At 43.5% G+C, this 16053-nt stretch overlaps 1 protein-coding gene across 5 annotated transcripts in view; it reads left to right on the forward strand.

The window, feature by feature from the left end:
• The window catches only part of Rpap2 (RNA polymerase II associated protein 2), an 83856-nt gene that overhangs the window by 8222 nt on the left and 59581 nt on the right, over positions 1-16053 (forward strand). For 4 of the 5 annotated variants that reach the window (XM_028867381.2, XM_028867382.2, XM_037209277.1 and 1 more), the window contains exons 6-7: positions 932-1020; positions 16012-16047. In XM_028867381.2, coding sequence (XP_028723214.1) covers positions 932-1020; positions 16012-16047 — 125 coding nt within the window. The remainder of the gene's footprint in view (positions 1-931; positions 1021-16011; positions 16048-16053) is intronic. The other variant, XM_037209279.1, reaches the window with a different exon arrangement.

Below are 16053 nucleotides of genomic sequence, written 5' to 3' on the forward strand. Positions count from 1 at the left end.
AAGTGTTTTTTATTAAGGTGCTGTGGTGGCTCACCCTCCCACTTTTCCCCATTCAGGAAAGCCACCCTGAGCCTCACAGTTCTGCGTCAGCCTGGGATAGAAAGTGAGATCCCATCTCAGAACAAAGAAATTAAAGTTTATAACATCTAGGTAGTAGCAGAAGGTCACAAACAGTTCGATTGCACACAAGTACAGAGTAACGTACATTACCAGCAAGGAACACGTTGGCTTCTGTGGTAGAGGGGTGGGACCCAGGGCCTTGTGGGGCCAGGCAAGGGCTCCGCCTCTGTTGTGCTCCCAGCTCTGGGATGGGATGGTGTGAGGGTAAAACGGCAAAGGATAAAATGCATGAGAACCTGGGTGAATCTTAAGAATGTGGTTTTGGTGGCGCACGCCTTTAATCCCAGCACTCGGGAGGCAGAGCCAGGCGGATCTCTGTGAGTTCGAGGCCAGCCTGGGCTACCAAGTGAGTTCCAGGAAAGGCGCAAAGCTACACAGAGAAACCCTGTCTCGAAAAACCAAAAAAAAAGAATGTGGTTTTGAAGAAAAGAAATAAGACGTGAACACACAGCCGTACCCCATTTAGGTAAAGTTCCAAATGGCAGAGCTGCGTGCTTTACAGAGATAAGCAGAGCGGGCTGTGCAGTCTATAGGTGTTACGTAGGGTAAGTGTCGTACAGGGACAAGAGGATAGGAGATGACCACAGGGAATGGCGAACAGAGCGTATCTCATGCTGTTTACCCCGGGAACACGGAAGGCGATGTAGTTAGCCAGGGCACATAGAAGCCATCCAAGGTGCTGTCCTTTACTCTCAACCTTGTGTGGTAAAAGCCTTTGGCATTTGGTTTTATTCTTTCATCTGTACATTCATGTTCTCTGTGTAGGCTATGTTTGAAAATAGAAAAATAATAAACTAATTTTCCTTTTCAGTCTTTCTGCAGCAATTTTTGTTACAGAGCATCTAAATTTTTTGAAACACAAATTCCCAAAACTCCAGTATGGGTTCGAGAGGACGAGAGGTAATTAAATCTTTGTCTTGTTTGCTCTAGTGGTCAAGTCGTCTTCCTGCTTTTGGCCCCGGCTGGGAGCAGGCTTTGTTCTTCACAGAGTGTCAGCATTTACAGAGCTGAGCTGTGGAGAATGGCCACATCCTAAGCACAGTGATTAAAGAACTTGAAAGGAAAACCTTACATGCAAATGTTTTTCTCTGATGTTTTAGTTTTTATCACAAAATGGAACTTGTATTCTGGCCCTTGCTACTGTAACAATCATGAATTTAAACTGTAACTTTTTTCAGAAGAGACTGGCTCTTGGGAATCTGGCGGATTCGCTTTGCTGCTAAGATAACTGACTTTCTTACAGTAACTGCAGTATCCCGAGTTTAAAGAAAGCCAGGGAAAAAGGACCTTTTTGCTAAAAAGTTTGGTCATTACAGGGCTTTTGCTTCGGGAAACAAACACTTGCAGTATTTTACTGACACAGAATTTAAAGAAATGTATTCATAAAAGCAAAACTGTCCTCATTATCCAACTAAACTGTACAGAAACGCAGACAAAGGCCTAGTGACCTTAGTATCGTCCTGGATGACGAGTGTTTGAAGAGATGGCACAAGCTCCGTCGTGTGTGGTCCGACAGTGAAGACACGCTCAGTGAGCAATGACTGAGGTGTAAAGAGATGCACTTGACGCAAGAGCATTGCTGTAAGACAAACGGGCAAAACCTTACATTCCGCCCCATACTCTAAATCCCACCAGCTCGTTGTCAGCAGTGACAGACCCTTGATGGCGTGTTCCTCTGTAATCCTTCCTGTGCAGAGCCTGCCTGCCACGGCCTTACACTGTGAGCATTGTCCAAAGTCAGCGGGACACTCACGCTCCCCATCTTGTCACTGCAGTTCTTACCTTCCCTCTCCAGAACCGCTGTCCCTGAGATGGCCAACACCAGCAGCACAGTGCACTCCCGCTGATGAACACCAGTCAGCTTACCTTATCTTTGTCTTTTATTTCCAAAGATGTCTTCTCTGCTCCTTAAATTCAGCCCTTTGTAGCATCCTTATATCTACTTCCAAGCCATTTACCAAACTGGACCTGATTGTACATGCCGGGAATCCCCAAACCCATCGGAGGAGGCAGGATGATCCCGAGCTCCAGGCCGCCCTTGTCTACATAGTCAGCCCCAGGCCAGCCTGGTCTACATGAGACACTCTCTCAAAGAAAGAGAGGGAAGGCAGGAAGAGGGGAAGGGGAGGCACTCACCAAACACGTTTTCCTCAGACATAGTGACGAGCTCTTAGCTGATCTTTGTCTACTTTTCCTCATAACTTGAAGCCTTGATCTGTGTTTCTTTATGTTTATGGTTATTGAGATTCAGCGTATTTATATAACCTTTCTTACATTTTAGTGAAGGAAAAAAGGCGAAAATAGCCTTTTATTCCCCTAATCTAGACCTTGATTTACAGAATATAGACACATACACGCACGTGCATACTCCTGTGCACCGTGAATGTCAACCTTTGGATTTAGTGGTCATTGAGACGACAGTAAATTCGAGAGTGAAACAGTATTTAATAACTTCACTGAGTGTGTGATATAAATTTTGTGACATTACTTAATGACAAGCTGTAAACAAAAGAAAAACTCGAGAGTAGGTTGGGGATTGGACATTGGCTAACTACAGTGACTCTTGGCCATTGTTTCACTTTCCATTTTTCCAGTTACCAACGTTAACTATAATCTGAAAATATTAGATGGACGATTCCAGAAATAATTCATAAGTTTTAAATTATAAATCATTCTGAATAGCACAATAAAAATCTCACACCATGTTGGTCCTCCTTGCCCAGGGCATGAATCATCCCTTTTCCCAGTATGAGCGCACTGTGCCCATGCTCACCTGTCAGTCACTTACTAGCCACACGGGAAAAGAATACAGTGTATGTAAGGTCATGATTTTAGGCATCATGGATTGGAGGGCACTACTGTTTATCCACGAAAAACAGATCACAAGAGGAAGGAAAGCCAGGTAGAGTTTGGTCGTTTTCAGGTACTGGGGGGTGTCAGGTGTCTTTCCACACTGCTGGGAGTTGACCCAGAGGCCGTTCACATGCTAATCAAGAGCTCAGCAGATACACCCAGTACACATGGTCTTTTGAGCAGACCTTGATCTGCTGTTGGTCTACAAGATAATTGAAAAAGAATCTCAAAAGCTTAAAAGATCCATAGGGTCTATCCAGTTCCTTTGTTAAGCAACCTTTTAAAAATCGAGCCTATTCCATAAGCTAATGATAGACTGAATGAGGCCATGATTCTGCCCACTGTACTCAGCAGCGTGATTGGTGGGCATTAGTGAAGGGTGAGTCTGAACATAAACCCTCCAGTCGCCTCTGGTCTAACCAGAGCCTGTTGTGTCTAATGCTTGTTGGTGTGACAGCTATGTCCTATCATCTCAAGACACATCAATGTGAGTTTAATCTCTGAGCCCTTGGGCATGTGGCTGTGTTGTAATTTAATGAATCCACTAGAGGTCACTGTTGTCACTGAAAATTTTTTTAATGTGTTGCCTTTAGAATAGCAGTTCTTAGTGTTTAATGCAGAGATTTTTATTTTAAATAATAAACATAAATTTAACTATAGTGATTTAATAGCCAACTTAAAATACAAATTTTAAATCCATTTGAGTAATTTGTATCTCATGCAACTAACTAATTATAAACTTTTTAACTAATACATCTTACATTATAGTCTAATATGTGCATATAGCTTTAAAAACAGTCATTAAAGACTAGTTACTCTCTACCACTCTTATGACATGCTGATTCCAGTTGTGTTTGACACCCGCAGTTTGAAGAGCACTGTCTTGGTCACTCTAACTTGAGTTTTTAGTTGTTTTACTATCATAAACCGTACTTCAGCACTAGACCACGGTTCCTCGCTTGTGAAAGTAGACGTTACGTCTGTGTTCATCCCATTCTGATGTCTGATGAGAATGAAACCAGACAGACTTGAGCTGCCTTGTTACAGGCTCTGTCTGATTTAGTTTAGACGAATCGGGATGCTTTGGTTTATAAAGATGAAAGCTGACAGAAGACTGGCCAAAGTCTAAATGAGAAGAAAAGCCAGGGGTATTTTATAATGTGTGTGAGCCCTGGCACATCATAGTCTTAAATACCAAGGGGAAACAACAATAAATCTGACCCAGTTTGATCTCTCATACGTTACTATGAATACTAGGATACATTTGCTTCTTATATAATCCCCTAACTTTGTGCCTAAGTTTATTACTTCTCTGATCAATGTATTAGAGTTAGGAAGTCATTAATTATAGTGAAAAAATATCTGAAGTTAAAATACATCCTTAAATCCTGGGGACCAGTGCTTCTCACGAACAAAACACGAGTTAGTGCCACGTGGTTCATAACGCCTGGTGTGCCTCACAGTGTGACTTAGAAATTGTTCACCATAATATACAGCTGGTGCCCAGGAACAGACCACAGACAGTTCTGATGCCAGAACAGGGTGCTTCCTAGATTGTCTGCTTGCGTTTATAAATCCTGTGTCATTTTATGCAAGTGGAGTCTGGCATGGCTTGGTTTCTAGAATTATGAGTTAAAATCTAAAAAGGAAGGACAAATATCAAAGAGGAAATTTTGTTTTTAAATATCAAATTTGAGTGAATGGTTAATGCTGACAGAGCTAAAGCATCATGTGGCCTAGAGCTGGGGATTTTCACATGCCACTTCTCAGCAGTAAACATGCATAATCTCGGGCGGAAGCCAAAAACCTCTGCAGAGCAACTTTTATAACCTCTTCCTGAGCAGCTACCTCTGTGCTCAGTGAGCAGAATACACAGTGTCTGAAAAGATTTCACTGTGTCTGGGGAGGCTTGAGTCCTCCCACCAGGACTGTAGGCTGCCAGTTGTGTTGATTCATATGTAATACACACTTTTCAAGACACACACACACACACACACACACACACACACACACACACACACACATGAACATATCTACTCATATGTTCATACGTTCATATGTTCAAACGACCCTTTCATAGGGGTCGCATGTCAGATGTCCTGTATACCAGATATTTACATTATGATTTATAACAGTGGAAAATTACAGTTATCAAGTAGCAATGAAAATAATTTTATGGTTGTGGTTGTGGGGTCAGCACAACACGAGGAACTGTATTAAAGGGTCGCAGCGCTAGGAAAGGTGAGAAGCACTGGTTTAGAGCCAGGTGCAGTGGCATACCCCTGTAATCCCACACACACTCCTACTTTTAGGAGTCCCACAAAAACATCAAGCTACACAACCGCATCATATGCAGAGGATCTAGCTCAGACCTGTACAGGGTCTGTGATTGTCACTTAGTCTCTGTGATCCCCTATGAGCCCCGCTTAGTTGATTCTGTGGGCCATGTTCTCCTGGGGTTCTCAGCCCCTCTGGCTCCGACGGTCTTTCCTCCCCCTCTTCTGCAGGGTTTCCCTGGCTCTGCCTAGGATGTGGCTATGGGTCTCTGCATCTGTTCCCATTGGTTGCTGGATGGTGCCTCACTGACGACAACTGGACTAGGGCATCTGTGAGTGTAGTGAGTATAGCAGAATATTAGTAGGAATCACTTCATTGACGATTGATTGATTGATTGATTGCCAGTTGTATTTGTTTCTATCCTGAGTCTCTGGGCGGCAGTATCAGGTGTGGGCTCCCTCTCGTGGCGTGGATCTCAGGCTGGACCAGTACCGGTCACTGGTTGACCACTCCCACAAGCTCTGTGCCACCATTACCCCAGCACCTCTTGCAGGCAGGACAGGTGTTGTGGCTGGGTTGGTGTCCCAGTCTCACTGCTGGAGGCCTTGCCTGGTTACAGAAGATGGCGGGTTCAGGCTCCGTACCCCCATTACTGGCAGACTTCACTCGGGTCACTCTCATAGATTCCAGGGAGTTTCCACTGCACTGGTTTTCTGTATCACCACCCTCCAGTGCCCCCAGTTTCAGGGTCTCTCTCAGGACTCTCTCACACCACCCTCCCTGATCCCTCCTGTTCCCATCCCCACCTACCCTCAGTCCACCTGCAAAACGTATTCCCTTCCAAGAGAGAGAGAGAGATCTGTGTCCCCTCTTGAGCCCTCCTGTTACTTAGCTTCTTTGGGTCTGTGGATCCATTACTTAACGGCTAATGTCCACTTAAAAGTGAATACGTACCATGTTTTTCTTTCTGGGTCTAAGGTTACCTCACTTGGGATGATTTTTTTTTCTAGCTCCACCCATTTGCCTGCAAATTTCATGTCATTGTTTTTAACAGTTGAGTAGTACTCTATTGTATAAATATACCACATTGTCTTTATCTGTTCTTCAGTTGAGGAACATTTAGGTTATTTCCAGTTTCTGACTATTATGAATAAAGCTACAGTGAACATGATTGAGCAAGTGAGCGTGTGGTAGGATGGAGCGTCCTTTGGCCACATGCCCCAAGAGTGGTAAAGCTGGGTCTTGAAGTAGATTGATTCCCAGTTTTCTGAGGAACTGTGATATTGATTTCCATAGTGACTGCACCAGTTTGCACTCCCACCAGCAATGGAGGAGTGTTCCCCTGGCTCCACACACCCACTGGCATGAGCTATCGCTTGTGTTTTGTATCTTAGCCATTCTGACAGGTATAAGATGGAATCTCAAAGTCATTTTGATTTGTATTTCCCTAATGGCTAAGGATGTTGAACATTTCTTTAAGTTTTTCTCGGCCATTTGAGATTCCTCTGTTGAGAATTCTCTGTTTAGGTACATACCCCATTTTTTAATTGGATTATTTGGATTGTTGATGTCTAGTTTCTTGAGTTCTTTATATATTTTAGATATTCGCCCTCTGTCAGATTTGGGGTTGGTGAAAACTTTTCCCCATTCTGTAGGCTGCCATTTTGTCCTATTGATGGTGTCTTTTGTCTTACAGAAGCTCGTGCTCATGCTATTGGTGTTCTGGTCAGGAAGTTGTCTCCTGTGCAGATGAGTTTAAGACTACTTCCCACTTTCTCATCTGTCAGCTTCAGTATAACTGGTTTTATGTTGAGATGTTGAGGTCTCTGATCCACTTGGACTTGAGTTTTGTGTGGGGTGATTGATATGGATCTATTTGCATTCTTCTGCATGCCAATAACTAGTTAGACCAGCACCATTTGTTGAAGATGCTTTCTTTTTTCCAATTGTGTATTTCTGGCTTTTTTGTTTTGTTTTGTTTTCGAGACAAGGTTTCTCTGTGTTGCTTTGCGCCTTTCCTGGAGCTCACTCTGTAGACCAGGCTGCCCTCAAACTCACAGAGATCTGCCTGCCTCTGCCTCCCGAGTGCTGGGATTAAAGGCGTGCGCCACCACCACCCAGCTATCTGGCTTCTTTATAAAAAAAAAAAAAAAAAAAAAAAAAAAAAAAAAAAAATCAGGTGTCCATGAATATGTGAATCTACTTCTGGATCTTCTATTCAATTCCATTGATCAACCTGTCTGTTTTTAGGCCAATATCATATGTTTTTTTATTATTATAGCTCTGTATTACAGCTTGAAATCAGGGATGGTGATACCTCTACATGTTCTTTTATTGTTCAGGATTGTTTCAGCTATCCTGGGTTTTTTGTTTTCTCATATGAAGTTGAGAATTGTCCTTTCATGGTCTGTAAAGAATTGTGATGGAATTTTGATGAGGCTTGCATTGATCTGTGGATTGCTTTTGGTAAGATGGCCATTTTTAATATGTTAATCCTACCAGTCCATGAGCATGGGAGATCTTTTTCATCTTCTGATATGGGTTGTGGGCTGGGATATGGTACTGAGGAAAGAAGGAGCTGTTGGGGGTAGGCTGGGCAGGCTCTGAGATAGTGTTGGTGGTCTATAAGCTGGGGCTTACCTGGGGTACTGGGTACCAGCATGGCCTCTCAAAATAAAGCGTTTTTGAATAATCATTTTGAAGCATGTCTTTAGTAGAGTAGTTACTAGGTTTATGTTTTTTAAATTGAGCTTCCAGAACTATCACCATGGCAACATAAATTATGAAGAAGATACTTAGCATTGAAGAGAAATAGCAATTTTAACACACAAAATGAATTTTAACTTCATCTAAGAAAAGATAGAAAAGGCAATAGTATATCCTGTCTCATTCTCTGTAAAAGTACCCATAACAAAAAATAAACCTCTTACTAGTTGTAGTGTAGGTACCATTGCTCACTTTATAGATTAGGGACCAACAAAGGTATTAAAGTCACTTAAAATATCACCCAGTAAAGCGGGCGTGGTGGTGGTGCATGCCTATAATCTCTGCATTTGAGGCCAGCCTGGTCTACAGAGAGAGTTCCAGGACAGCCAGGGCTACACAGAGAAACCCTGTCTCAGAGGGGAAAACAAACAAACAAAAAAAGAAAAAGAAAAGAAAACACCTCCTAGTAACAGGGTTGACTGAGTCTCTGTATAAAGTCAGAGAAAACAGAAGGACAGTAAGATTTGTAAAGCGTAAGAGGGAGGAACCAAAAGTTTTCCTCGGGATTTTTTTTTTTTTGATGGGGAGCGGGGTGCTTGTTGTTACTGTTTTTCCTGATGCTAGAGCAACATCTGGTGGAAAGAGTTCAGAATATGAAGTAAGACCTAAGTTCTAATCTTGATTGACTGTTGGCGGCGCGACCTCAGGTCAGTTAGTTGCCCTCCCAAGGCTTCCCTTTGCTTACCCGTAAAAACAGCTGGAAGTTGGAAGAGCAGATGAAATAGTATGTGAACCATGGTCTATAACGGTGACAGACTACAGCCACAGCCGTGGTGACAACTGAGCAGCAATAGAAAAGTACTGAACTGCACAACAAAACGTCTATTAAATGATAACTTCATGTTCTACACATCTGACTATTCTGTCCGTTCATGATTCACTGCTACCGTTGAAGCCCGAGGCCTAACCCTGCTAAATGGGCTCCACCTCCAGGCTGAATTATTGTCCCCTTTGCCACAATTTTAAAAACTTACTGAGGCTGGTTAGTGTTAACCAGCAGCTGAAGAGAATCTAGAATCTCCTAGGGGAGAGAGGGGTCAGGGATTAGTTTACCTTAATAGAGGTGGTGAGACCCACCCACTGAATGGACCCATTCCCTGGTTGGAATCTTGGGAATGTGAGGATGGAGAAGGCAGGCTGTACAGCAGCATGCATCCATCGCTCTCCGCTTCCTGACTGGATGCAGTGCACCGGGTGTCTGGAGCTTTGCCTCTCACCTCTACAGCGATGCCCAGAACTAGGCCAGAATAAATCCTTTCTCCCCTCGGCTGTGCATTTTTTACAACAGGGAATAAACTGGAACCTGTCTGGCACAGTTGGTACTTACTATATGATGATGCCCCTCCTGCTATCAGAAACTGAGATTTCTTTTATTCCTTAAAAAAAAAAAATCAAGCACACAGCAAGGTGAGCCAGTGGTGCCAGCTGCTGAGGAGGCTGAGGCTGGAGGATCAGTTGAGTCCTGAATTTAAAGACCAGCGTAATTAACATAGTGTGATCCCATTTCAAAAAAATAAATTCACAAAATGAAATCCAAACTAGCTTAAATTGTACTGATGATATAAAATGTTTCCATCTGATTGTCCCTTGAATCAGCAGCATTTAGACCTTGTTCTTACTTGGAACTCTGCGGCTGTTAGGGTTGTAAGTTAGAGCTCTGATAACAGCTTTGATCTTGTCTGCAGCTGTCAGCCTGCTGAGTGACCTCCTGACCCATCTCCAGCCCTGGGCCGACAGACCCTTATCATACTTCATTTCTCAGACTCCACATTCAGCAGTTACAACGCATTGCCCTCAAAGATGATTGCAAGTTCTTTCTTGTTTGACCTTCTGCCCTTTCCACCTCCCAAGGTCCAGTCATCTTTTTCCCCTGTACTTGGATTGCTGAACATTATCGAGAAAGTTTTCAAGACCATTAACATTTTGGGTAGACTGTCCCTTTAATTTTGGTCACCTGGGGTGTTGTATTACTATTTTAGGGACAGTGGAACTCATAGTAATATGCACTGGGCACAGGGCTTGTGTACAGAGGTGTGGGGTTGAAATTCAGGTGTGCAGGTAGGCATGCTGGTTCACATCGGCAGGAGAAGCATAGATTCAGTGCTAGCTGAACTTTGTAATGCTTCCAGCCAGCCTGAAATATAGCAAGACTCAAAAAAGATAGATACATAAGCACATACATGTATTCATTTATACCCACCCACCACAGTCCATCTGGCACCAAAGCCTGTATCTCTGGCATTCTTTTGGCCCTAATCACAACGATACCCACACTTTCCCGTTTGTGTTATCTAATACACTCAGATCTTTCTATCCCCTTTTAGCTTTGAAGCCAACCTCCGACCTCCAGTAGGTCTTAACCTGCTACTGTGCTCAACCGTGAGCACGTTGGCATCTCTGTCAGCACTGATCTCTTCCTGTGCTCTCATTTCTCTTTCTCTTCATCACAAATACAGTGATTTGCTCTTTGTTACTAGTTTTTCTTTTCTTTCTCCCGGGCCTGCCTTTATGATTTAGTCCATTCTTCTTTTAGACGGATTCTTTTCCCTCTACTTTAAAAAGAAAAAGAACAATTAAAATTGTTTACCACCACAATAGTTATTGGTGATCTCAGCAAGATCCATTTAAGACAAGTAATGGGTATGGATTCCAGGAGACAGAGGGTTGATGTCTGGATGACAGATATGGAACCGAATGTGATAAGTGCAGACTTTATGTGTTTGGGTGTTCTGCATGTGTGCCTATGTACCATGTACATGCAGCATCCGACAAGTCCAGAAGAGCACACCAGATTCCTTGGGACTAGAGTTGCAGATGGCTGTGAGCCATCATGTAGGTGCTGGCACCAAATCCAGGTCCACCGGAAGGGCAGCCAATGCTCTTAACCTCAAAGTCTAGCCTGAGTGCAGACTTCTTTAAAGTTATGGTTAGTGGAATAGACTCCTGAAGGACAGAGATGTGTTTGCATAGTAAGAGAGGGTAGATTTAAGCATGATTACCTGTTTTAAAAAAGAAAGACAGGCATATAGAGTGAGATTCATAGGTTTAACTTTAAACATCTTTAGATATAAACTATATGTAAGACAGCTGAAATCATTCCTTTCAGTCTTTTCTTGATTGGCTCAGTGTCATTTCTGATTTGCTGTTCATGAATCTCTCATGCACTTAAAATGTTTTTTTTAATTATATGATGAATCTGATGTTTTATTACAAAAGTCTGTTTGACAAAAATTTTACTATGAAATACATGTGTGATATTTATATGTGAGTGATATATCATGTGTATTATATGCATGTGTGAGCGATATATTGGTGTATTAGTGTGATATATATAGTGATATATTGATATATTAGACCTGAGTGGTCTAATAAAAAGCTAAATGGCCAATAATGAGAGAGGAGGTATAGTTAGGACTTTTGTGCAAGGAAGGTAAGTAGGAAGAGGAATTCAGGCTTGGGGAGAAAAAGAAATAGAAACGCCAGGGAGATGCCAGGGGCCATGTGTGTGCTGGGTATCACTGTCTGCCTTATTCCCTTGGAACAGGGTCTGAACTTGGAGCTAGGCAGAGAGCCAGCAAGCTCTAGCAACCAGCCTGTTTCTGCTCCCCACAGTGGGGGTAACATTGAAGCACATAGCTAACCCAGCTTTTTACATGGGTGTCGGGTTTGTACTTAGGTCATCTGGCTGGTATAAGCTCTTTTACCCACTGAGGAGTCTCCCCAACCCCTGACAGGAAAATGTGTACATGGAATGGCACGTGGACAATAGCCCATTGTGGGCAGCATCATTCCTTGGTTTGGGATCTTGCAGTATATAAGAGTAGAGATAGAGAGGATTAGCTGAGTACTAATGAGAAATGAGCCAGCAGGGATCCATGTGTTTATTCTCTCCCTGATCTTGACTGTGGATGTGGTGCCTTAAGTTTCTGCCTTAAGTTCCCCTTGGTGTTGGGCTGCAGCCTGTGATTGTGAGTCCTTTCTGTCCTAAGTTACCTTTGTCAGGGTGTTTCATCACTGCCAGCAGAAATGAGACAGGACACCCCACATGCCTGGAGACCTGAGTGTGATCTCAGAGTCCATGTAAAGGCAGAAAGAGAAAACTGACTCCACAAAGTTGCCTGTGACCTCCACACATGCACTGTGGCACTTGGACACCCAAACCCACACATCATACACACAATAATAATAATTTTAATAATAATAGTAGCCAGGAAGCCTGTTGTCTTAGGATTACTGTTGCTATGATGGAACACCAAGGCCTAAAGCAATTCATGCAATGTTGTAGAATATTTGTTTAACTGTGAAGATATGTTGCATTTGTTTAACTATGTAAAGATGTGTTGTAGGCAGAGTTTTCCTGTCCTGACCACCTGTTCCCAAATAACAGGCAGCCGCTTCCCAAATAACTGACTCAGAGATTTAATATAAATTATAAATGCTCGGCCGATAGTTCAGGCTTGTTACTAGCTAACTCTTACACTTAAATTAACTCATATTTCTTATCTGTGCTTTGCCATGTGGCTCATGGCTTGTTACCTCATTTTCTACATGTCCTGCTTCCTCAGCGACTGGCTGGTGTCTCTGACTTCTTCATCCTTCAGCCCATCATTCTCAGTTTGGCTTTCCTGCCTAATTTTATTCTGTTCAGCTATTGGTCAGTCAGCTTGTTTATTAAACCAATCATAGCAACATATACTCACAGAATGTACAGAAGGATTATTCCACAGCAGTGTGTTGCTGTTTTACCTTGCCTGCCTAAGGCACCTGATTGGTCTAATGGAAAGCCAAATGGCCAATAGTAAGGGAGGAGGTATAGGCAGGTCTTCGGGGCAGGCAGAGTAGGGGGAGGAAGAAAAGGAGACATCAGGGAGACACCAGGGGCCAGCCAGACATGGAGGAAGCAGGAAAGTAGGACATACAGAATGAAAGAAAGGTAAAAAGCCTAAAGGGAAAACGTAGATGAATAGAAACAGGTTGAATTAAGTTAAAAAGAGCCAGTGGGACAAGCCTAAGCTAAGGCTGAGCATTCATAATTAATAATAAGTCTCTTTGTCTTTATTTGGGAGCTGGTTGGCGGCCCAAAGAAAATTCCAGCTACCGTGGGGCAGAGGGTTTATTTGTTTGTGTGGCTTACATAGCACTAGTCACATGACATTGGGGGAAGCCAAGGCAGGAACTCAAACCTGGCGGGAGCGTGGAGGCAGGAGCTGATACAGAGGGGCTCAGCCTGCTTTTGTACAGAACCCAGGACCACCAGCCTACAATGACTGGGCCCTCCCCTCATCAGCCACTAATTAAGAAAGTGCCTTACTGCTGGATCTTAGGAGGCGTTTTCTCAGTTGAGTTTCCCTTCTCTCAGATGACTCTAGCTGTGTCAGGCTGACGTAAAACTATCCAGGATACATGGGGATGGATGAGGGCATGATCAGAAAAGTAGGAGATGTGTGGAAACAGCCCATAGCTGAGAGTTGTGAGTAACCAGTGCAGTCGTGGGTTTTTTTTACCACACAAGGAGGGCCACTTATTTTCTCGAACAGCGTTAAAGTAATGTGGCAGCTGTGACTTGATTTCAGTGAGCAGAAGGCAGGGGGACTGGGACAGTTGAGATGCTGGGGAACACCCTGCTTCGATTGGCTGAGGGACAAAAGGGAAAATCCCCTCCAAAAGACTCACTGATTCTTAAGTTTTGGTCTTAGGAATCGCTAAGCTGCAGGTGGTGCCAGGAATGGCAGATGCCAGCTTCATCTGTGCGCCTTCTCACGTGCAGAACTCGGGGTGATGGGAAGGACTGCCATACTCAGCAGTGACCCCTTAACAGGACTGTGAGCCACCCCGGAGTGCCCCCTGTGTCTGCACTGAGCCGAGGGTGCACACTTACCTCGTGATTGTAGCTCTTCAGTGCTGTGAGCACTGCAGAGGGAAGCACTTTGAAATTGGCAACCTTGAAATGTCAAAATTCAATTAAGTTCCAGTTTCATCCGGACATTTAGCTTGAATTCATTGAAATTCATTGGGCTGGGTTTTTTGTGGGGGTTGTTGGTGCTGTTGTTGGTGTTATTATTTTTTAATTGTTTTGTTTAGGCCTTTAAATAAGGTTGTATTTGGTGCCTTGATGTCTCTGTAGTGTGCTCCTCGGCCTTTATATTTCTTTTTGCATCACCTGTTTATTTGGTGTTTAAAAGGCACTAGATTTTATTAAGTTGAGGAAGGAACTCAGGAGTGGACACTTGCCCAGTGTGCATGAAGCCCTAGGTTCAATCTCTCGAGCTACAAAACTTCTTTAAAAAAGATGGCGTCTCTTTAGTCGCTTCAGGGGTTCTATGGGTTCTTTTCTGTCCTCATGGATTTACTGACTGTCATGTTTGTCCTTCTTTGTATTTGCCTTATTTTTTCTTTGAACCTAGCCTTTAACTCGCTGGGTAGCCAAAGATGACCTTGAACTTTTGTTGTGTGACAAAACTTTCTGGGGAGACACAATACATACATCTCACCCCCAGATAGGGAGCCCATGACAGACCAAAATCCAAACATCACAAGTCCAACATTGTGAACCATGAGTTTTGAGGGGTTCCTTATAGGAATATGGGTGAAGGGTTACTTACAGGAGCAGAAATAACTTAAAGATAGCTACATCACCAAAGCCCATCCCAGTGTGGGTGGCTGCTCACAAAAGCTGGGAGCCTGGAGCTTACTGCACAGCTGTTGTGAGCTGTTGGCGATCTGATTTAAGGAGCTTCCCTCCAGGTGGAATGTTTCCACCTCAGAGGAAACTGCTACACTACAACTTCTGATCTTCCTGCCTCCACCTCCTGAGTGTTGGCTTTGTGGGCATGCACCGCCACACCTGGGGATTGAACCCAGGGCTTTGAGCATGCTAGGCAGGCTCTACCAGCTGAGCTATATCCCCAGCCCTGTATCAGCCCTTTGAAGAGCTCTTCCCTTTCCAATACTCACGATGGTCAAATGTGACTTCTGACAATGTATAACCAAGTTGTTCATGGAATTAGGTGTAACTTACTTGATTTGTACAGGGCTGAGAGGTGCCTCAGTGGTGAAGACCATTTTGCTGCTCTCGCAGCGGTTTGGTTCCCAACAGCTGCATGGCAGCTCACTGTCTATAACTCCAGCTCTGCCTCTTCTGACGCCTACTTCTGCCATCTCCAGGCACTGCACACACACGGTGCACAAACATTCATGCCCAGTGTGGTGGCACCTTTAATCCCAGCTTTGGACTTTTGCGAGTTCAAGGCCAGCCAGCGATATATGCTAAGACCGTATTTAAAAAATAGAAAAAGAAAAGAAAGAAAGAAAGGTCATAGTACAACATAATTGCTGTCTCAGAAGTTAGGTTGATAGGATAAGAATTGCAACGTAGCAGTGGCGCACGCCTTTAGTCCCAGCACTCAGGAGGCAGAGGCAGGTGGATCTCTGAGTTTGAGGCCAGCCTGGGCTACAGAGCAAGTTCTCGGACAGGCTCCAAAGCTACACAGAGAAACCCTGTCTCGGAAAAACACAAAAAACAAACAAACAAACAAAAAAGAATTGCAACTTAGTCTCTGCCTTCAAGGAGCTGGTGGATCAGTTAGGAACTCAGCTTAAACACGTGCTCAGTAAAACATTTAGGTAACAGTGCTGACAGACAGTAAGAAAGGAAACAGTCTGATTAGCTGGAACTGACGGTGACTGGGGGTTAACGAGAAGAGAGTGGTTTGCTTTTGCTCACATTGGTCAAAGGAAACTGGACAGGAACTGTGCATGGAATTTGAACTTAATTCTGAAAATGAGTAAATTTTAGGTACAAAACAAAACACCAAATCCAATTTTTTTGCATGTGTTTTACAGTACTTTGCCCTTTAATTTTTTCCTTAAGGAAAGAAAATCTGCATATGGATTACTTCTCTAATTGTGTTTCCTATGCAGTCAGTTATAGTAAACCCTTGGACATGTTTGGTGTGTCAGTTGCCTTCAGCATCCTCTCTCTGTGTTTTGTTCCAGGCCTCCTGATTTTCAGCTGCTGAAGGAAGGACAAAGGTTGGT

This window comes from Peromyscus leucopus, chromosome 10, assembly GCF_004664715.2.
Source record: "Peromyscus leucopus breed LL Stock chromosome 10, UCI_PerLeu_2.1, whole genome shotgun sequence".
Taxonomy (NCBI): domain Eukaryota; kingdom Metazoa; phylum Chordata; class Mammalia; order Rodentia; family Cricetidae; genus Peromyscus; species Peromyscus leucopus.